General features: G+C 40.3%; 1 protein-coding gene across 6 annotated transcripts in view; it reads left to right on the plus strand.

Annotated features, from left to right (window-relative positions):
• The window catches only part of MAP4K4 (mitogen-activated protein kinase kinase kinase kinase 4), a 400,740-nt gene that overhangs the window by 238,969 nt on the left and 138,032 nt on the right, over positions 1–23,739 (plus strand). For all 6 annotated transcript variants that reach the window (XM_030201435.1, XM_030201438.1, XM_030201437.1 and 3 more), the window contains exons 8-11: positions 4,438–4,492; positions 6,648–6,726; positions 9,808–9,983; positions 11,817–11,889. In XM_030201435.1, the coding sequence (XP_030057295.1) occupies positions 4,438–4,492; positions 6,648–6,726; positions 9,808–9,983; positions 11,817–11,889 (383 nt within the window). The remainder of the gene's footprint in view (positions 1–4,437; positions 4,493–6,647; positions 6,727–9,807; positions 9,984–11,816; positions 11,890–23,739) is intronic.

Consider the following 23,739-nt stretch of genomic DNA (forward strand, 5'->3'; position numbering starts at 1 on the left):
AGGGGCGGAGATTGAGTGTTGCTGCGCTATCCAGTTGGCAAATCACATTACAGTGTGCTAACTGGTTAGCCCAAGGTTAATGTGCGAGCCTACCAGCAGCTAAATAGGTGGCGGTAAGTGCTCATGAAGTAATGTTTTTTAATGGCCATATGCTAACATTAGTGCACAGCCATTAATGAAAAATACATCGAAATAAATCTTATTGTGCAGGAAAGGCCGATTAAGGGCGTGCTAAGCCCATTTCTCAGTGCAGCTTAATAAAAGGACACTTAAATGTGGTGCTTTATCAATATTAACAAAGTTGTGTGACGGTATAATATGAATGAAAAGAAGGCCAGTACTACAAGGCATGCTGTTAGTGCAAATATTTTCCCATTTAAAAATCAAATTACTATCTTATCTATAAAACAGGGCTTTTTTTTTGAGGGGGTACTTGAGGATACTGAGTACCGGTACCTTTTCCATTGTCTGCTAAAATTGATCCATGGAACCCAAGTTTTAATGATAGAGCTCAAGATCTACACGCCAATTCTGTCTTGTCATAGATTCTGTGACTGATTGCAGGTGGCTTTGCAATTATGGGGTGGGTCCCTCCGTGATCACCCCACTCCTGAAGGGTGGGTGGCCTAGCATTTGAGTACCGGCACCTCTCTTTTGCTAGAAAAAAACCCCACTGTATATAGATATATATTTTAGGCTTGTATTCATGAAACCATGATTTCTGAAGGGGAGAGGGGAGAAGATAAATTTATACAGGGTAAAGGGCTGTTCCTTGTAAATGTAAATATAGACTGTTCATATGCCAGTTTTTCATTTCCTAGCTAAATCAGACCTTTGGTTATCTAGTCTTCTGGGACCACCCTTTCCAAGTCAGATTTTCAGGATAACTCTTTTATATGCAAATAAGATCAATTTGGTGTACATTAGGATTATTATATATAGATTATTCTTTTTCTTGTAGGGGCTCTTGGGGAAAATAATTTTAAGTGCCTTGTTAAAATAACAGACCACATCCTGATTGAGACAATGTTGTGCAAAGTGTAGCCTTTTGAGGCAGAAATTATCTCTCTGCAGTGAAGGCAGTAAATTAGGGAGGGCTTCACGCCATCTGGAGCTTGTCTGCAAAGTGTGACTTTTTTCTAAGTATTTTTTTTTAACCAGTGGTTCTTGAACAGGGCAATTTAGTAATTTTAGATAAATAAAATATATATTTTATTCAACTGCTAGTGCAGTTCCTAAAAGCTGCTGCAATTTTTTTATTTATTTGTTGCATTTGTATCCCACATTTTCCCACCTCTTTGCAGGCTCAATGTGGCTTATAGTACAACATGGATGGTGGAAATGTATAAGAAAATAGACATTTAGTATTATAGAAGGATCTTGGTTAACATTATAATGATAAAACATGATAGTAGTATAGCAAGCAGAGATTATAAGACAATACTGGATGTATGTGGAGGAGTTCACATTTGTTGATCTTTATGGTATACCTTGTTAAAGAGATGGGTCTTCAGTAGTTTGCGGAAGTTAGCTCATAAATCGTTTTTAAGTTGCGTGGCAGCGCATTCCAGAGTTGTGTGCTCAGGTACGAAAAGGTTGACGTATGCGCTAGTTTGTATTTTAGACCTTTACAGTTGGGGAAGTGAAGATTAAGGAATGTGCGGGATGATTTTTTGCATTCCTGGGTGGTAAGTCTATCAGGTCTGACATGTAGGCTGGGGCATCTCCGTGAATGATTTTGTGAACTAGGGAGCATATTTTGAACGTGATACGTTCTTTAAGTGGGAGCCAGTGTAGCTTTTCTCGTAGGGGCTTAGTGCTTTCATATTTTGTTTTACCGAATATGAGTCTGGCTGCAGTGTTCTGGGCTGTTTGAAGTTTCTTGATTATTTGCTCTTTGCAGCCAGCATAGAGTGCGTTGCAGTAGTCTAGATCACTAAGTACCATTGATTGTACCAGGTTACGGAAGACGGTCCTTGGGAAGAAAGGTCTTACTCTTTTTTTTAATTTCCACATTGAGTAGAACATCTTCTTGGTTGTGTTTTTCGCATGGTTCTCAAGTGTTAGGTGTCGATCAATGGTAACTTCAAGAATTTTTAGGGTGTCCGAGATTGGTAGATTCAGTTTTGGTGTATTAATTGTGGTGAATTTGTTCGTGTTATGTTGTGAGGTGAGTATTAGGCATTGGGTTTTTTCTGCATTGAGTTTCAGCTGAAATGCATCCGCCCATGTATGCATGATATGTAGACTTTGGTTGATGTCATTGGAAGTTTCCGTTAGATCTTGTTTAAATGGGATGTATATACAAATTAATGTTAACATGTACATTTAAGCTTAGTAGTAACTGCTGAGAAGCAAAAAGGTTTCCTATCTTCTACTTTTCTTTACCCTTATTTGGTAAATTGGTGGGTTATTTTTTCAGAACAGACATCCGCAAATAAAATGAAGAAATTGATACATTTAGGGGAGATGTTATCAGCGGGCTACTGTTAAGATGTTATTTTACTGTTAACCTAGGTAATTAGTAACTAGGGGTCCTTTTACAAAGCTGCGGTAAACAGTGGCCTACGTTAGTGTGGGTGCTTGAAATTGCCACGTGCCAAGGCCACTTGTTACCACAGCTGGAATTTCCATTATTTTAAATGGAAGTTATAAATGGCTGTGCGCTAATTAAAAATATTGGCACGAGGCAATTTACTGACTGAGTCCTTACTGCTTCCTATTTAGAAGGCGGTAAGTGCTCATGCGCTAACTCAGTGGTAATCGGGCAGTGCGTGGTGATGGTCTATTACCTCTAGGCACGTGTACACCGCGCCCCCGCTCTAGAAAATAGAAAAATACTTTCTGGAGCGGGAAATAACATGCGGCAAACAAACTGTCTTAATGGTAGGCCCACATTGATAACTTTTTCCCTTAGTCCATTCCATTTCCAATCTTAAATCTGATTCCTCTATTAAAAAAAAAAGTTTCCTTTTTTAATTCTGCTTATAATATACAGTTAGTTAATTTATAGCCCACTAAAGCTAACAGTGCATTTCACAGCGGATTACACATTACGATGACTAGATTAAATATCTAGGAGGTTACACAGTGATACATAAATAAACATCCTTTTAATAGAATGAATAGGATACAATTGCTTTCTTAAAACATATTTTTCAGAATAGCATTGCTTTTAACCCCTTTTTTAAGTGTCAGGTTGCTTGGCATGCAAACAAGTGAACATTTTCTTCAGAATTATCCCTCTAGGACTAGGGAAAGATAGTGATAATATATTTCTGATGCTGTAAAAGTGACCTGGGAGATCATATAGGGGCCCTGTGTTAGCGGTGGTGGCTGTTTTTGCCGCATGCTGAGGCTCTTTTTACCACAGCGGGTAAAAAGGCAGAAAAATGAAATGACTGTACGGTAAGATTGCACTTACAATGTGGCAATTCAGGGGAGGGGGAGCACCGCCACCCATTGAGGGGGTGATAAGGGGCCCCATGCTAACCCGGTGGTAACCGTCCAGCGCATGGCACTGCCCGATACCACCAGATAACTCCCTGCAGAAATATTTTTCAAATATTTCCGCTAGCACCGGAAATGCCGCATTCTAGGGGTGGAACTACTCCACCCGCATTGGGCTGGCGGTAGTTCCAGATTGCCGTGCGGTAAACCTGCGGTGGGCTCACTTCCTACTTAGTAAAAGGGCCCCATATGTAGGAATTAGGACACATATGATTTTAAAAAAATCAAGCAACCCAATTTAATCAAAATTCTGGCCTCTATTTTTAAAGCTAGTGTAGCTTACAAAAATAGGGAGTGTTCCAGTCTTTCTTCAGAGAGAAAAAAAAAGCCGTACGGCCACATTCTGAATTATTTGGATTTGTTTGAGCAGTTGTTTGAAGTGATCCAGCTAAACTATATTATTAATATTCCAATTGGCTTAAAATTAGATTGGTCTACAATCTGAAATTGATCTGCATGTAGATATTTCTTAATAGTGCTTAGTTTCCTCATGGTATAGAAAGTGCTATTTAAAAGAGAATTGATCTGATGCTCCAGAGATAGCATATCATCTAAGACGATAACCTAGAAGTTTCACAGAACGGTCTAACTTGTAATTATCGCCATTTGTGTTGAAGTTTAAATCCATATTATAACCGGATTTAGAACCCACTTAATAGGAGTTTTGTTCTATTTAATTTTAAGTAATGAGATGTCATCCAATCCATTATTAAAGAGAGAAGCAGTGATAGATATCATTTAACTCACCAACTGGAAAAAGTTTGGATTTATCATATAAACAGAATATGGTAAACAAAAATTAGCCAAATAGAAAATGTTTCTATAATGAATGGTAACTGGAGGCCATGAAACTACTGTGCTGTTTTTGACCAATATTGTATGTGTCCATAATAATGGTTATTTCTAATGCTTGGCCTGTTTTTTCAGAGTGACCTTTGGTCGTGTGGTATTACAGCTATTGAAATGGCAGAAGGCGCTCCCCGTAAGTGATTTGCTTGCTCTTTCCACTATGCAGATTTAACATGGAAGACCTTCCTCATGATACACTTTAAAACACCATTGTCTTAAGAAATGGGTGCATTTTTGTGTTGGAGGCTTTGGCGCATCTGTATGGCACAATTTGTGAAACAGCTGCCTGCATAATGCCAGATATGTGCAGCTGTTACCAATCTTGTTCCTGTGAAAACTAAAATTCAACAGATGTAGAATAATTATGTTGTCATATTGATATGAGGAGGGTAACATTTTCCCCACATTCTGAACAGTTCTTCCCTTGGACTTCTTTACCATTTTAGCAGGAAATTGAGAGGCAAGTAAAATGTTTAATGCAGTGGTTCCCAAAAATGGTCCCGGAGGCACCTCCAGCCAGTCAGGTTTTCAGGTTACCCACAATTAACATTCATGAGAGATTTACATGCAGTGGAGGCAGTACATGCAGATCACTCTCATGAATATTCATTGTGGGTATCCTGAAAACTTGTCTGACTGGGGTGCCTCCAGGACCAGGTTTGGGAACTACTGGTTTAATGTCTCCCCCCCCCCCCCCCCCCCCCATTTTTTTCAGTATTTGTCTTTTTAATGGTTTATTGCAATTTAAAATGTCTTATTTTTAATGCATCTCTCATGTATTTTGAGATGCTGTTTGTGGGTTGGAACCTACATTAGAGAATGACATGGGGACAAAGTTTGTCCCCACCCAGTCTCTGTGGGTTCTGTCTCCGTCCTCGCCCTATCCCCGTGGGCTCTGACCTCATCTGCAGAAGCCTCAAACACTTATGATTTTATATTTAAATCTTTTTATTTAAAGAATAAAAAGGAACAATATACTGTGCAAGTGTTTATAAATTACAAATGGAAAAGAATAATAACAATGAGCAATTATAATAACCCCACCACCCTCTACCCTTCTAACCCCATCAATAGCTTACTTCTACTACCCCAAGGAATCCTAATCCACTCTGTTAAAATGTCCAGGGGTACAAAATACAACCTGTTTTGTATGCCCTAGTGGAGGAGAAATATATACCCTATGAAGCACCGTTATGATTTGTTTAATCTGTGGATGAATAAGTCATCAACAGTCTCGGGATTCAGTCTAGCTCTCCTATCTTCCACAGTTCTTCTTGCAATAGAATGTCTTCTCAGAAGATGAGCTAGTAGCAAAAGTATACAGGGTCCCCCATTTATATTTTGCCAGTTGTGGCCAGCATGTTTGCTTGTTTTTCCAAAATGTCAAAATATCGTTGTCTGTATCACTCAAACATGAAAATAACGGTCCAGTTTATTAACAGGCTTCAAAGTAGAGAATGACACGGGGGGGGGGGGGGGGACAAAGTTTGTCCCCGTGGGATCTGTCCCCACCCTATCATCTCAGGCTCTATTCCTGTACCTGTAGTTACTGCGGGTCCCCCGTCACCGTGTCATTCTCTAACCTACTGCTTCCTTTCACGTTCCTCTTACCCAAACTACACAGTAAGTGAGGTCTGTTAAGGACATATTACCACTAATTAAGGACATATTACCACTAATTGATTATGTAATGTTGCAAGACATGCTATACAGCACACACACGTCCCTTCAAATCAACAAACTACTACTTACTACTACTTAGTTCTAAAGCACTACTAGACGTACGCAGCGCTGTACACTTGAATATGAAAGTTCTCTGGGTCTTACAGTACTGATTAAGTCAAGAAGGTTATGATCAGGGAGAGCCAGGATATACATTTTTACAACAGCCTCAGAATGGATGTAGGGATTTGAATGAAGGAAGAGAACATGATGCATCCATTCAGGAAGGCTATTCCAGACATATCATCTATCTGCATTGTTTTTACTTCAGTTGAAAAAAACATGTGTGAAAGCGTTAAACCAATCAGAGTCTGCCTACTTGGTTTTCTGTTATATTCTGTTTCAAGTTTTATGTTTGGAAGTAGACTATGTACATTGATATTAAAGCATGATGACTTTGTAAAGAAGCTGCTTGCTATTGATAGGAGTCACTTTTTGCTTGATTATTAGTGATCAGAGTGGGAGGAAAACAGAAACTAACATGAAGAACCACTTTAGTAGGAAAGTGAGAGTAATCAGATAACACTTCAACAACGAAACAATAATGGTTTTTTTTCTCCCCACAGCTCTTTGTGATATGCATCCAATGAGGGCACTGTTCCTCATTCCCAGGAACCCTCCTCCCCGGTTAAAGTCCAAGAAATGGTATGCCATAGAGATGTTTTCTGTCCTTTTTTTTTTTTTTTTTTAAATACAGGATGCTTTTGCCATTAAACTGCTAATTTTGCCTCAATTTTGTTTATAAGAACTCAGGTTAATTTTACTCTTCTGAAATACGATTTTCAGCCAATTAATACAAGACCAAATGAGAACATAACTTTTTAAAATTTGGCCCTTTATCCAGTACACATGTTCTCTAATTCAGGCAATCAAAGATCATACTTCCCTTGCTAAAGCTGGATTGCCATTTCTGTTCTATATTTGTTCTTCAGTCCTAAGTGACCCAGCTGAAATAACTTGTCTGAAAGGGATTTGGAAGCAGGACGGCACCATTGACTTTTTTTTTTGTACTTTTCCTAAGTTGAAAGGAACTATTACAATTAGCTTTTACTATAAATAGTGCAAGACTCTTTGAAACGGTGATAATTCTTCTTGATGACTATAAAGTATCTAGTAACAGCACCATTTTGCCTTTTGCATTAGAAGGTTTGATTTTAGTTTTTCCTTAAATTACTACAGTATATAGGCAGGATGCAGTCATCTGAAGAATTGCTATTGAATGTACAGATCTCTTTGTTTAGATGTTTTCAGTTCTGTGAGAGGAAGCGAGACTTGCTGCAGAGTTGAAGCAGTGAGACATGTGTTGTGTTCCTCAATCCTACTCAGTGTGTTTTGAATTTACTGGGCTGATTGCCAGGGTGAAGTAGGACTAGTTGGCTTGGTCTTTTAAGTGACATGAATTATTGTGGGGAATTAGTAGTGGATTATGTTTCATTCATTGTAAGGCACTGTAGTATCCTGAAAAATTACAGCCTACCTGTAAGATTTATGTGCATGACCATGTATGAGGCATTGGCATATCCAGACTTTACACAATTTTAAGTATCAACACCATGTGTTGGGTATGATTATATTCAACTCTTGAAGAACACTGTTGTTAAAGGTACAACACTACTGTTCAATAAACTGCAGACCTCAAATTCTGTTGCATATAAACATTTTTGCATTTAAAAATAAAACAGGAGGAAAAGACCTCTAAAGACCCTTGGTGCTCAAGTGAACTTGTCACCGATACATTTTTAGCACTCATTGAGCCATTATGTCATCATAGGTCAAAATTAGTGATATTTATTTATTTATAGCATTTATATCCTACACTTTCCCGCCCTTGTGCAGGCTCAATGTGGCTTACATGAATTCAAAAAGGCTAACATCAGTATAGAAAGACACATCAATCTAGTAATAAACAAACAGATACATTAAGGTTGAGGCAGTCGGTGAGGAAAAGACAGAGAGAAAGAAGAGAGAAAGGTGACAAAGAATGCAATACGGCCACATAACAGTAACAGGTCAGTACTAAAGCAGTGCGGGGCTGTAGCGTAAGCTTTCCTGAATAAAGCGGTCTTCAGTGATACTCTGAAAGCCTGTTGTTCGGAGGTAGCTTTAACTGAGTTGGGTAAACCATTCCACAAACGTGCGCTGTGAAATTACACAGTGCAAAACCTTGCTGTAATTTTATCCTTGAAAAGATGAGTGCCCTGTTTTCTCCCTTGACAAAACCGGTGGGCAAAACGGGTCCCCGTCGGCAGTTTGAGAAGGATCTGACTAAAGTGGGGTTGGACCACATAAGTCTACCTAAGTTGCTCTAATGATTTAAAATTTTTTTGTCCAAGGTTTCCATTTTTATGGATACAGAGGGCCCTGTTTACTAAGGCACATTAGCATTTTTAACGCATCTACAATTAACCATGTAGGTGCCTATAGGGATATTGTAGGTGTGTACATGGTTAATGCGAGTACATGGTTAACGTGTGTTAGACGCTAACGCTCCTATAATGTGTCTTAGTAAACAGGGCCCAGAGTTTGGTATCGTTAATAATTTTGAAGATGAAAAAGTAAAAAATTTTAAGGAGGTTTTTGGCCTATGATGGCATAATGGCCCGGTGAGTGCTAAAAATGTCAGTGATAAGTTCACTTGAGCTCCAAGGGCCTTTTGGGGTCTTTTCCTTCTGTTTTATTTTTAAATGGAAAAACGTTTATAAGCAACAGATATTGAGGTCTGCAGTTTGAGTGGAAATAATTCATACATTCTGTAGAGGAAGTTTGATTTTTGAAAGGTACAACACTACCCTTTAATATCACTGGAAATACATTTATGGTTTATTTCTCACATTTATATCTCATGTTAGAAATACAATTATCTCCAAGTTCGCAGTTAGATCTGCTTTTAGTTTAATGCATTTCTTTTCCTTTAAAAGAAAGTCTGCTGATTTTTAAAAACAAGGATACAATGTTAAAAAATCACCAGACCAAATTTCCTACCCTGTATTCATAGTTCTGTTCCTCAAGAGTATAAGAGACACATCTCGAACACACTTTGATGCCTGTTTGCTTCAGACCAGGAATGGTATAGGTGGAGAAATAGGAGGAACTTTCAATCCAGGAGATTGAGGAATAGGATAAAGCTATGAAAAGTAATGTTTTTGTAATCGGTTCTAATTAACAACTGATATATTTGAAAACACAAGTTGATTAGCATGGCTCTGTCAGTGCAATATCTTTCTCCATTTACCCCTGGGATTGTATTTATCGTGCCTCGATTTCTGTGTGGAAATTAAAGCGTATTCCATAGCAATGCGTATAACTTAGTTAGCAAGCTAAATCAACGGTGATAATTGGATAACAAGCAATTAGCACTAATTGGCATAAATTAGAATGTATACACACTATTTGCTATTCGTATTCTGTAACGTGGTGCGTGTAAATTCTAAGTCGCATAGTTGAAAAGTGGAATGGGCAGGTCTTGGATATTTCTAAAATCTGTAAGCATTGTTATAGAATACACCTGCTCTGCACCTAATTTAGATATCAGGATTTATACCATGTTTTAGTTGGCGTAATTGACTACAACTAAATTAAAGTGTACTTTATAGAATACACTTTGATTTTTGCGTGGAAACTGAGGCATGATATATAGAATCTAGCCCTTATAGTGTAGGTAATTTAGAAGAAATGTGTGTGTTAAGGGCCTACTTTAATACTTTTAATTTTTGCCAATCCGTTTAGGTCAAAGAAGTTTTTTAGTTTTATAGAAGGCTGCCTGGTGAAAAACTACACGCAGCGGCCTCCTACGGAGCAGCTTTTAAAACACCCTTTCATCAGGGATCAGCCAAATGAGAGGCAAGTTCGAATCCAACTTAAAGACCATATAGATAGAACCAGGAAGAAGAGAGGAGAAAAAGGTACGTGGCATAATGTTTTCTCAATGTAACCATTTTTTATCCAACCTTATTAATAGTTAATGGTCCTGAAAATTTCACTTGCCTGTTACAGTATGTAGGTGTTTCATTGTTTGCTCATAAGTGAGCAAGAAAAATTAACTGGTGAAATCAGTCTATCTTACCATGTCAATGTGACTTCAGTTTTAGGCCATACAGTTTGTGTAGGACTGTTGCCTTTTTATTCTGGTATCTATTGCCCATTGATCTGAAAGAAAAAAATTCTTAACTTGATTCAGGAATAGTTTGGGTTCAGATTTTGAGATCACTAACTGAACGTGTTGTATCCCGTATGAAAATTTAAAATCCTAATATTTTTACCAGCTAGCGTAGTGGGGTACACACACACTCGCTCTGTATTTTTTGAGTTCTTATTGTCCTTAGCCAGTGTGGGTGAAACAGATAACCGTATCTTTGTTTTTTCATTGACATTTTTAAATCAGCTGACGTAGCTCCATTTTTATTTGGAACATTTCATCAGTACTAGCCCATAGCATGCAATGGTTAACATTGATCTGAAGCAATGGAAAGATTTATCTTTTCTTTAAAAAAATGAGAGAGAGAAAAGGGAACATAATTCAAATCTACAGGGTCTTCGTAGGTACTCCCACATTTTTTTTTTTTTTGCAATTGCTTAAAATAGAGTTTTTGAAGATCAGTTGGTGCTAAGCTTTGTTAGGATTGAATTTGCAGCATACAGACAACTTCACGAATACTGACTTGTTAGTGTCTGATTCTTTGTTTAGCTTCCATCCCAAACCATTCTACGATTTTTTGAGCCTTATTGTCTGTTGACAGTGTGACTGAAAAACATAGCATGCACACAGGTGAGAGGTGGGAAAACATCACAGAACTAAAACTAACCATAGCAAGGGAGCTATAAGGTAATAAGCTCCCTCTTAATGGTCCTCACAGCTTGTATCAGATTTGATCTTGTATGTGAGGCACCCAGCTTGAGGATCTACCATCTTTTCAAGGGGCTTATTAACAGAGGGGCTCTTTTACTAAGCTGCGCACCAAAATGGAGTTACTGCCCAACTATAAACGTACAAACAGTGGATCCAATAAAAGTCCTTTCACAGTTGGTGTCTTCCTAAACAAGGTCTTTATTCAAATGAATAAAAACAACCCGACACGTAACGTGTTTTGACCGTGAAGACCTGCTTCAGGGGTCTATTGATTTTTGATGCAAAATACCTTATAAATCAGATGATTCACAGTCAGTTAACTGTTAACAGAGGTATCGTATGCGATACGCCGCTGCACCTATCTCTGTCACACGCTATATGTCGGTTTATCTTTGGTTCTCCTGTGGAGAGATCACCTTCAGTGGGTGTTACTGCCCGACTACCACGTGGCTTGTATGCTAATTCCATTTTTGGCGCGTCTGATATATGCGGCTGAAAAATATTTTTATTTTCAGGCGTGCGTAATGGACCACGCCAAGTGGCATTTGACGCTCATAGGTCATTACCGCCCGGATTCTTTACTGCTAGGCGAATGGCTGGTGATAAGGTCTCAGACTCAAAATGGATGCGCAGCAATTTTGATTTTGCTCTGTGTCCATTTTCGGCAAAAAAATATATATATTTTTTTACAGGTGCGCTAAGAAATGGATCGGCGCGCACCCAAAACCCGTGCCTACACTACCGCAAGCCATTTTTCAGCACACTTTAGTAAAAGGACCCCTGAAATTCCTTGTGCAGTATAACTGGCTTTGTTTCACTCTTCAAAGGCAAGTTTGAGGTAAAGCCTGCAGGTCTATGAAAAGTAATGAATATCTCACTTTCTGTGTAGATGAAACGGAGTATGAGTACAGTGGAAGTGAAGAGGAAGAGGAGGAAGTGCCTGAACAAGAAGGAGAGCCGAGGTAATACATTTCCTGACTCTGAAGCATTAGATCATGTTTAGCTTCACGTGAATCTCCAGCAACTTGAAATAGAAACTTCCTTTTATGATATTCATGTATTTCCTGCACATATGTACCATAGTGAACAGATATGTCCTGTGCGTATGTTCAGGATATATTAAGAATCTAGCAAGTGTTTGCTAGTATCTTTTTTTGCATTAATTCATTTTGGCTTCTAAATATAAGCTTACTGCAGTACTTTTGGAGAAAAAACCTTTTTTTTCTTTTTGTAGATTCATACTTAATGCAATTCTAATAGCCTTTGTGGTTTGCTTGATTTCCACCAAGTAATTATGGAATTATAATAATTTGTATTTCTCCATTACCTTTCCAATTTTAGCTCAGAGCAGTTTGTTTTATAGGTACAGTAAGTCCTCTGCCTCAAAGAACTTTGTCTGAGTGGGTGCGTGGCAGTGGGAGGTAGTAATTTGCCCAGCATCACAATGGGCAAATTACAAGGAATCTACTGGAGAAGTAGGCTCTGAATCCTACTTCCCCTGGTTCACAGCTCATTACTTTACCTCCTAGGCTGCTTCCGTCACTGTTTTTGTCCTCAGCACGTACCTCCCTTGGGGAGGGCATTCTAGGCATCAACGACCTTCTCTGTGAAAAAGAATTTCCAGACATTAGTCCTGAGTCTACCACCCTTCAAACTCAATTCGTGTCCTCTAATTTTACCATTTTCGCTTCTCTAGAAAAGATTTTTTTTTTTTACCAATACCTTTCAAGTATTTTAAACATCTGTATCATCCCGTCCCTCCTCTCCCTCATACGTCTTTTGGCATAAGCCCACTTCCATTTTTGTCACCTTCCTTCCTCTGGACCGCTTCAAGTCTTTTTACATGCTTAGCAAGATACGCCTCAAACTGAACACAGTACTCCAAGCGGGGTCTACCAGTTACTTGTACAGGGGAATCAACACCTCCCTTCTGCTGGTTAGGCCTCTCTCTATGCAGCCTAGCATCCTTGTGGCTACAGCCAGTGCCTTGTCACACTGTTTTGGCGCTTTCAGACCCTCAGATACCATTACCCCAAGGCTCCTCTCCCTGTCTGTGCATATCAGCCTCTCACAGATCTTTTTTCATGTTTTCCACTCCCTTTGAAATCTTGGTATCATCTGCAAAAAAGGCAAACGGATTCCACTGTATTGTTCACAATAAGCTCTTAACTGCCCACATGCACGTCTGCACTGTGTACATATAATTAGAACTATTTTTTTCTTGTGTATATTGCATTGCACTTAATGCACAATACATTTTACCTACCATTTTGATGCCTTGTTCCCTAGTCTAGCAGGATACTCTTGCAGTTCTTCAGAGTCTACTTCTGTTTCAACTACTTTGAATAATGTCCTGTGTAAATTTGATCACCACATTCTTTATTCGTTTTATAAGTTCATTAATGAATACGTGGTAGTAAATCAGTAAAACACAACTTCCTTTTACTATATATATATATATATATATATATATATATATATATATATATATATATATATATATTAACATCTTACAGCAATCACAAATGCAGGTAGAGTAGAATGAATCACCAGCACATGGGAGCAAAGCTCTTTCCATTCCTTCAAAAACAGAATAGAAAAACCTATATATCATCAAAAAGTGAGAAGCAAAGTCTATAGCACAGATAAGTATAGTGTACCACCAGTAGCCTTCTCACAAATAACCCATCTACATGGAAGGGGGAAACACTAGTTTACTTCGGCATCTTCTGCCCCAGGCAGGAAGTCAGAGGCTTGCAAGAAGTGTTATAGTATGGGGTTGGATGGAAAAAGGTGATAGGGGGCTATCCACAGCCAGCACCTGCGCTTCTCTTTCTGAAACAAAGGTCTCAGGAGATGTCTGGACTGGTTAGTTCCAGAGCAAACAGCAGCTAAGTACCAGTTCATTCTTATTACAAAATATGAAACCTAATAAGTGAAAATTATATAAAACAAGTTTTGAATAATGAGCGGAAAAATGAGGTGTTTTTGACTTATGAGGATGCTCGCCAGCTGATTTACAAAAGAAAAGTTAAATTTCAAAAGTAAACACTGAGCGACGCAGTCCACTGTGTGACAAGTAACAGTAAGGACCGAGTATCTGAAGTCTTTTCCTCGTAGTACACATGATATCATAGTGAGAGATTTACTTGCAAGTGGTGGACTTATCAGTTATAAGAATGTAAGTAATAAGGTCAGAAGCCTACCTAAAATTTATGGCCAAGGAAGATAGGCATTCCTTAAGGAAAAAGTAGTGTAGCATAGAACATACTAAACTGTCTCCAAAGGATTAGTCCATGCATGTGGGTTTTGCCCATCCTACCAGCAGGTGGAGATAGAGAGCAAAATTAGAACTTAGCTACACAAGGCTGCTGTGCACTAGATTCATCTGTCTCCAGCAGGCGGTAGAACCTCGCTGTTCAGCTCTGTCTCAGGTTCCTGTGGTATGCTCCAGTTTCCTTTCTGAGGTTTCAGTTGAGCTTCTGGGACAAAGGCTTTACATATTGGCCTTTTGGGTGTAAACCTGGTGGTGCTGGGTCCTCCCCCCCCCCAACCTCCCCACCAACTCTCCCTTCCATGGCTTCTCCAGCCTCTATAAAAAAAAAAGAGCTTGCGGTTTCTCATTTTAGAGACTTTATTTACTGTAGTGCTTTGTGCCGGGGAACCAGAAATCACTTGTTTCTTCTCTTTGGTAAGTTATTCAGATTTTACTTACGGTTGCAGAGTTGATTAAATCCTGTTCCCAGTGTGAGAGCCAGCATACATCATCAGGGCAGTGCATCCATATGTGTTGGGTCCTCTGAAAGTACCTATTTAACGTTCCCATACATTTATATACCTTTCATTTAGAGAGCTTGAATCCCCTCAGTTTTTTGACAGAGGGCAGTTATTTACTTAAAAAAAAAAAAAACCCCACAAAGAAAACCACCCTGACAGTTTCCCTCACTTCATTTGTGGAAATTTCTTTTTGTTAACAGAACTCTATATTGGCAGTACAGGTACTCTTTTCTTTCAGCATCTTTACAAAGAAGTTTAGTATAGAGTCGAGCTTAGTTTTATTGGCTTCATGTTTCTGTGAGAAGTTTAACATCTTGAGTTTTTTTCTGAGACCAGTGCATTGTTCCCATGTCTCTACTGGTCTCCATGTTAACCATGGAAGAGTGGGAACCTCAGTGCTACCATGGTTGGATTTTTTCCAGGTGCAGTGTTAGTGCTTTGAGAGGCAGAATAGTTTAAATTGGAAGGTGGCTAGCTTCCAACCTGAAGGTCACAGATTCAAGGCTGGTTTGTGTCTAATATTATAAGCTGTGAAACTCAGCCCTGTTTCAAATGGGGCATGTTTTACTTCTCTCCCATGTTGCTTGCCTTGCCAAGCAGTTTATTGCATGGCTGAGACAGCTAAACATATGCTACAGTGCTAAAGGTTAGCTGTGCTGGCTTCCACAGCAGCTATTCTCCCTTGTATTGCATACTTGAGACTGGCCAAAACTATTGTATACCAGCTCCAGTTACCACTGTATCTGATTGGCACCACTTGCTGTATGCTGTAGTTTGTCTAAAAGCATCAGTTGCACCTTCGCATCTTTTAATTGTATTGGACAGCTAATGGTATTACAGAACTACTTCATTGTAGAGGAATATCCTAATGGTTAAATCAGCCAGCTGGTTGAAGTTCCACACAGCTTGCCACCAATAGTGCACAATGGTATAAACCAGCCTTATTCTGCTACACCATCTAGATCTGGTTGTCACTGGCCAGTTCTTGATACGCTTAGCTAGAAGATGGCTCTGGTTTAGGCGCTGGGCTGCTGATGTGGCTTCTAAGTCACATTTAGCTGCCTTTTAGAAGTAAACTTCTGTTGGAGAAGATCCCACCTCCAAGTCTCAGATCGCCAGAGGACAAGCTTAAAGATTCTTTTAAATCTTCTCAGGCCCGTCATACGTTTTGTGAAGCAGAGTACTACAGACCAGGCATTCCAACTTCCACAAAACCAGCCTTCTTTCGTGCTGACAGAGCTTGACTTCAAACTCCAATCAATGCCTCCCCGTACCTCCTAATGATGGGGTCTCAGTTCATTCCTTGGGTTTCACAATAGCAGGATGCTTCTCCAGCTTCTATGAGGAGTAGACCAAAATTACCTCTGAGCAATGAATCTTGGAAATAATAAAGCAGGGTTACAAACTGGAGTTCTCCCGTTGCATTTCAGATTTTATTTTTGGAATTTCCATGCAAAGCTCCAGCCAACTGTCAAGCAGTCCAAGACACCTTGCAGACGCTCCTTCATTTAAACACAGTAGAGCCTGTCTCCAGATGCAATTGGGGAAAGGGAAGTTATTCCATTTACTTTGTAATTCGAAAGAAAGGAGATTCCTTCCACCTGGGTTAGACTTCAAAAGAGTCAACAGAGTGTTAAAGATTCAACATTTCACAATGGGAACATTAGAATCTGTAATAGCTTCGGTCCAGAGGGGAGAGTTTCTGACCTCCTTTGATCTCAAGGAAACATACTTTTATATTCCCATTTGACCTCCCCACAGAGGTTTTCTGTGATTTGAAATCCTTGGAGAACATTATCAATTTATGCATGGGTGTAGTTGTTTTTTTTTAGCTGAGCTGCCACACCATTCTCCAATCCCCCGAGCTGCCGGAAGCCTCTGCAAGAAAGCAGCATGTACGCTGCTTTAGACCTGCCCCCAGAAGCCTTTCTTTCTCCTTTAACTTCCTGTTCCCGCATAGACGGGAAACTGTAGGAGAGAGAAGGGCCTCCGTGGCAGGTCTAAAGCAGCATGCGTGCTGCTTTCGCTGAGACTGCCAGTGGCTCGGGGGGGGGGGGGGGCGATACAGAGTGCCATTGGAAGACTCCAGTGCTGTGGGGGCAGGTGGGGGGCTCGAAGGAGATCAAGAGAGACAGGGGCAGGCCTGGGCGGGAAGTATTAAACAAAATGAGAGCGGGGGGGGGGGGGGAGTAAGAGAGAGATGGAGGAGCAGAAGATGGATGGGACATGGTGGGAGGGGAGGGAGATGGAGCAGAAGATGGATGGGACATGGTGAGAGAGGAGGGAGATGGAGCAGAAGATGGATGGGACTAGGTGGGAGGGAGGGAGATGGAGCAGAAGATGGATGGGACTAGGGGGTTGGGGGGGGTAAGGGGAACAGAGAAGAAAATGAGTGGGACTTGGTGGGGGAGGGAGAGGGAGCAGAAGATGGATGTGACTAGGGGTAGGGGGAAAGGGAACAGAGCAGAAGGTGAGTGGGGCTTCTTGGTGATTGAATGGGAAAGGAAGACAACAAGAGAAGAAATGGAAAAGCCAACCTGTAAAATAATTGAAAAGACTGACACATGGAAAGTGGAAGAGAGTGGGACCAGCCCAGTCAGAAAAATAAAGTGCTCAGACAAAGGTAGAAAAGAAAAAAAATTATTTTATTTAATATTTTTTAAAGATTGAGATGTGCTCATCAGCAAAAGATTCCTCTCCGTGTCCCAGGGTCTGGGACTATGTTCACATTCTGGGCACAATGGCCTCTACCTTGGACGTTCTTTCATGGGCCAGATTCCACATCAGACCACTTCAGCTGTCCCTTCTCTATTCTGTTCTACTCATTAGTCTTATATACTACTAGTTAAAAAGGCCCGTTTCTGACACAAATGAAACGGGTGCTAGCAAGGTTTTCCTCAGAGTGTGTATGTTTGAGAGAGTGTTTGTGAGAGTGACTGTGTGTGTGAGAGAGAGAGTGAATGTGTGAGTGTGTGTGAGAGAGAGAGAGAGAGTGTGTATGTGTGTGAGAATGAGAGTGTGTGCAAGTGCGTATGTGAGACACAGTGTGAGAGTGTGTTTCACACAGATACAGTGTGTGTGAGAGAGAGAGTGTGTGTTAGACACAGACTCTCTGTGAGACTGAGTGTATGAGACCAAGAGAGTGAATGTGATACAGTGTGAGACAGTGTGTGAGAGAGAGAAAGACATTGACTGTGAGAGAGAGAGTGTGTGTGTGAGACAGATACCTCCCCCCCGCCTCTGGTGTCAGGCCCTCCCCCCCTCTCTCTCTGGTGTCTGAGCGTTACTGTGCAGGACGCTGAGCTCTGGCTGTGCTTCAAGGAACTGACCAATCCTATTTAATAGAGTGCACCTCCAACATTCTAAAGCCGAGAAACCTTGTGTGGTTGGTCACTTTGCTTGTGACGAACCCGGAAGTACGTGATGTCCAAGACGTGAACATGTCCAAGACCGAGCTTATCGTCTTTCCACCAAAACCCACTTCTCCTCTTCCTCCACTTTCTATCTCAGTTGATAACACTCTCATCCTCCCCGTCTCATCTGCCCGCAACCTCGGAGTCATCTTTGACTCCTCTCTCTCCTTCTCTGCGCATATCCAGCAGATAGCCAAGACCTGTCGCTTCTTCATCTTTAACATCAGCAAAATTCGCCCTTTCCTCTCTGAACACACCACCCGAACTCTCGTCCACGCTCTCATTACCTCTCGCCTGGACTACTGCAACTTACTCCTCACCGGCCTCCCACTTAGCCATCTATCCCCCCTTCAATCTGTTCAGAACTGTGCTGCACGTCTCATATTCCGCCAGAACCGATATACTCATATCACCCCTCTCCTCAAGTCACTTCACTGGCTTCCGATCAGATACCGCATTCAATTCAAGCTTCTCCTTCTTACCTACAAATGCACTCAGTCTGCTGCCCCTCACTATCTTTCTACCCTCATCTCCCCTTACGTTCCCGCCCGTAACCTCCGTTCACAGGATAAATCCCTCCTCTCAGTACCCTTCTCCACCACCGCCAACTCCAGGCTCCGCTCATTCTGCCTCGCCTCACCCTATGCTTGGAACAACCTTCCTGAGCCCTTACGCCAAGCCCCCTCCCTGCCCGTCTTCAAGTCTTTGCTTAAAGCCCACTTCTTCAATGCTGCGTTCGGCACCTAACCCTTACCGTTCAGTGAATCCAGACTGCCCCAATTTGACTGCCCCTATCGGACCGACCGTTCACTTGTCTATTAGATTGTAAGCTCTTTGAGCAGGGACTGTCTCTCTTTGTTAAATTGTACAGCGCTGCGTAACCCTAGTAGCGCTCTAGAAATGTTTAGTAGTAGTATGTCAATTCAGGAGATGGATACAGAGAGTAGGAATGCCTCAGCCGTGCTGTCAGCTTCAGAATGTTGGAGGTGCGTTTTATTATATAGAATGTCTGCCCTTAAAAAGGTCCTGAAGTGGTTTACAAAGATTAAAATAAAAATACATTTAGAAGAAGCTAAAGAATTTAAACAAGGGCTTCATTTATCAGAAAAATAAGTCTTGGATTGTGAAATGCAAATCCAATAACCTCAGGAAGAGTGTTCAAATTGAAACCACCATGTAGGAAAAACATTGTTGAAGCATCTTTTTTAAACAAACTCCTTTAAAAGAAGGATACATGAGCTTAAAAATTCTAGATCACCTACCAGGAAGCTTACCCTATTTAGCTGTTTTGTTTCCATCTCTCTTGTACTCTCCAAGCCAAACTCAGCCTTAACTAGTGGATTCAGTGCAGCTTTCCCCTGACTATTCAAGATTGGTTTGTAGTCACAGCAGTTGCCTGTTTAATGGGCTGTGGATCTCTTTGCTTTAATCAGTCCAAGGCCGATGGTCTCCAGTTTAAGCCTCTTGGTACATCAATTGTCTAGAGCCCAGAGCCATTTGAAAAGCCTTTCTTTTGCTCATATTTCATGGAAGCCAGTGAAGATTCTTTCAAACAATGACAGCGGTTTCCTATGTCATCAGGCAGTGTGGAGCCAAGAGTGTTCATCTAGCCACAGAAGCAGAGATTCTTTTATGCTGGCCCGAGGCCCACATTCTTCTAATTTCGGCAGTTCCTATTGCATTAACTTCGAATACTCAAGCGGATTTTCTCAGCAAACTTTCTCTGGATCTGGGGAAGTGGCAGTTATTGACAAAAAGCGTCTCATCTGTTTACTGTTGGAGTCCCAGAGATAGATCTAATGGTATTCAGGAGGAATGCTCGTCTGCAAATTCTTAACCTTTGGAAGGACTCCAATGTGGAGAGTCTGAATGCTCTTCTACAACAGTGGCAATCAGACCACTTATATGTATCTTTTTCCTCCTTGGAACCTTGTCATCCAGGGGAAATGATTCTTGTAGCTCTGGATTGACCATGATGTCTTTGGTATGCATTTCTGATGTGGTTGAAGACTGACGCTTCACTGTCGCTACCCAGTTTTACAGAGGCTGCCTGATTGATGGTCTAATTCCAATGGATGATCCCTTTCTTTTTGGTCTTATGGCATGGCTTTTGAAAGGTCATGCCTAAGGAAGAAAGGTTACTTGGAAGAAGGCATTGTTACTCTTCTGCAGGCCTGAAAAATATCTACTTTTAGGACATACGCTTGAGTATGGAGAACCTTTGAATCTTGGTGTTCAGAAAGAAACCTTATATGAAGTTTCACTTCAACAAGTTTTAGCATTTCTTCAAGAAGGGCTTAAGAAAGGTCTTCCCTCAGTGTTCAGGTAGCAGCTCTGGCTTGTTTGTGGTTGTGTCCAATAGTCGTCTTTGGCAACACATTCAGGTGTTGTTTGAGAGGGTGTCAGTCACCTTAGGCCTCCATCTAGACAGGTCTATCCTGAATGGAACCTTAATCTCTTTCATAAGACACTTAACTCCCCCCCCCCCCCCCCCCCCAAAAAAAAAAATAAATCCTTTTTTGAACCCCTACTCAAAGCTACTCTTAAGGATCTTATTTTGAAAATGGTTTTCTTAGTAGCTATGTTTTTGGCCAGAAGGATCTCAGAGCTTCAAGCCTTGTAGAGACCCCTTTTTGTGTTTTACTGAAGCTGGGGTGTCTATCCATATGGTCCCTTCCTTTGTGTGTAAGGTGGTTTCTGCTAAGGAAGGAAAAATTAATTCTTTCCTTTAGTCCCAAAGGTTGAGTTCAGATCCCACCCTTCTCCTTTTGTTCTGTTGGGTTATTTCTTGATTTTCTTGTTTCCTAGGCACAAAGTTAGTATAGGTTGTTCTTCAGAGTTTACAAAAAAATTGTTAGAGAGGCAGGAGTTCTACCTTCCATTAAATTCTTACTACTTGACCATCCAAATACTGAATGGAACAGTGCAAGCAGCCTTATGTGGCAAAGTTCTAAATTGCTCTTTGTCTCTACCTGCTAGTAGATGAGCTCAACCCACAAATATGGATTAATCTTTTGGGACTTAAGGAAAGAAAATTATCAGGTAACTAAACCTTCAAAGCAGGTACAGGCTGCAAGATGCCATTTGTGCTTCTTACCTATATGTACCAGAATCTCTTTAAAATAATTCTCAGATGAGGTGTTTCTTACATCTTGTTTCCATGATAATTTTTTCTTTATACAGTCTTCTTGGTAGATCTAAAAATGATAGGAATTAAGGGACCCTTTTACTAAGACGGTAAGCATTTAACATACGGTGTGCACACTGTAACAGGCTTCCACACAACACATTAAGGGTTTGTGCAGTAGTTTTCCTGTTTAGTTACACACTTGATTTATCTGTAGAAATGTGGTAAGGACACAACATTGTACAATCATAAACTTTTAAATGCAATGTAAAAGAATACCAACATAAAACAGAAAAGACCTAACCATGCGCCTTCATTCCAATTAAGGAATTCACAATTGATACCAGTAAAATATCTGTAAAAGCCCTTGCAGAATGAATTTGGTGACCAGCCCCAGAAACCCAGACCCCAAAAACCTGAGTTTAAAAAAAAAAGGTCTTTAATAACTTCTTAAATTTAATATGAAAGCATTCCATCCAAATCTGACTTGGGTTTATTCCACAAGCTCAGAGCAAAAAGAAAAATGCACCACCTACCCCTTCCCCCAGTAATCTCCCAGCATGTCTTAGTCACTAGTTACTGTTACTACGTGTTAACTGCATTTTTCTGAATTTTTATCTTAGGGTGTGTGGCTTGGGAGAGAGTGGGCATGAGAGCCCTAGCCAGCTATCGTGTTTGCCAGTTAGCACTCACTAAGTATAACGCAGATTAACGTGAGGACACTTAGTGCCTCTTAAATAGGAGGAGGCACTGATTGTTCCAAGCTAATGTCCTGCAGGTATCGTGCGCTAATGAATACAGCCACATGTCCTGCAATAATTAAAAAAAAAAAAAAAAAAAAAGGAATGAATGCCCCCAAAAGGTGCTGTGTTAAATCTGGGCTTAGCATGCGATAAAATCCTGTGGTCCACCACATTAAGCCCAGTAAAAGGGCCCCTAAAGCTATTCCTCAGTAATACAGGAATATGTTCTGTTGGTCTTTCTGCTTCACTTTTTGTTCCTCTTTTCCCTCCCTTGTATTTATATCCTGATTCTTTCTACTTGGTCAGATCTATTCTATCCCCCAGAATTTTCTCTTTATTGACCACCTTTATCAGTGGTAGTTTTAGAGAGAGGTAACAGCTTGACTTTGTGCAAGAGTACCACATGACTGATCAGGTCTGTTCTCTCATCTCCTTATCCTTCTGATAACAAGCATCTTCCTGGAACAATTAGTAGTTTGCTATTTATGACATTTCTGAGCTAGGCTTATTTTTTTTACCATCAGAAAATCTGTTTTTTAAAGAACAGCGCACTTTTTTAATGCATATTTATAGGGGCACATAGGAGACAATTCTGTTCCTTGGTGCCTGCTTATTTTGATACACAAGACATACAAAAAGATGTTTTGAGCTAACAGAGACGAGAGTAACCTTGACTTTGAAAAACTAAACTGCGAATGGAATTATTTTGATTTATTCACAGCCTTTTATAAAGACATTCACTTAAGGATGTGAACCACGGGTGTAATTAACATAACTTAGAATGTGTGGTAACAGTGTAACATAGTAAAATGACCAAATGTAAGGATAAAATAGTTTCCTGTGCTTAGCAGTAGGGTAGGTTCTGTAGGAAGAGTTAGAAAATTCTGTGGCAAGCCTTCTGAAATTTTCTAGCAATTATGTGACAGATTTTCATAGATGTGCTTTTACTGGCTGTACACAATTGGTTTTGACCCCTGAGGCAGGCAACTGAAACAGGGCCGTATTAGGTTATCATACATCAAACACAGTTTTGACTGTACATCTGAATTGATGATAGAGCTGTACCGAATAGCATGTTTTGCTATTTGACCAAATACAAATAATGAAATATATTATTTGGCTGAATACAAATACCAAATATGAATAATGGGCATTGAGCTTTAACATAAATAATAAAGGAAGCTACGTGAAATTGGAGATGAGTGTTTATTTCAGTAGGATTTAGCACAGTAGAGCCCTGGATAATTTGTATTCAAATTTAAATCTCTATTTGGCCGAATACGAATAATGTATTTGGGGCACTATTTGGGGCCGAATCGAATTGAATACGGATATTCAGTACAGCCCTAATTGATATCTTTTTTTGGAACTTTGTGACGTCATTGTCCCTCTCTGGGTTGTCACTGCTCCTTTATAGTTTATATTTGGGACAACCCAGTGACTCAGTTAGTACATCCTGTACATTCCACTCCATGCACTGGCCAAGGCTGTAAAGGTCATGTTCACTCCTCTGGGAAGAGGGTGGAAGTGATACCTAGATGGTCATAACCTGAGACCATGTTAGGTTCAGAGAGCTAGGTTATGTGACCTGATATGGTCATTAAGTTACCCAATTGAATAAAGCCAAATATGTCATATCAGTATAGTGATGTAAAAACTGGCAAACTTTAAAGCAAGAATTTGTAATGCAAGTTATACAGTTGGTGTACAGTTAAAACTAAAACCACTTATTCAAGACTGACTGCTTTTGAA

The sequence above is a fragment of the Microcaecilia unicolor genome, chromosome 4 (genome assembly GCF_901765095.1).
Source record: "Microcaecilia unicolor chromosome 4, aMicUni1.1, whole genome shotgun sequence".
NCBI lineage: Eukaryota > Metazoa > Chordata > Amphibia > Gymnophiona > Siphonopidae > Microcaecilia > Microcaecilia unicolor.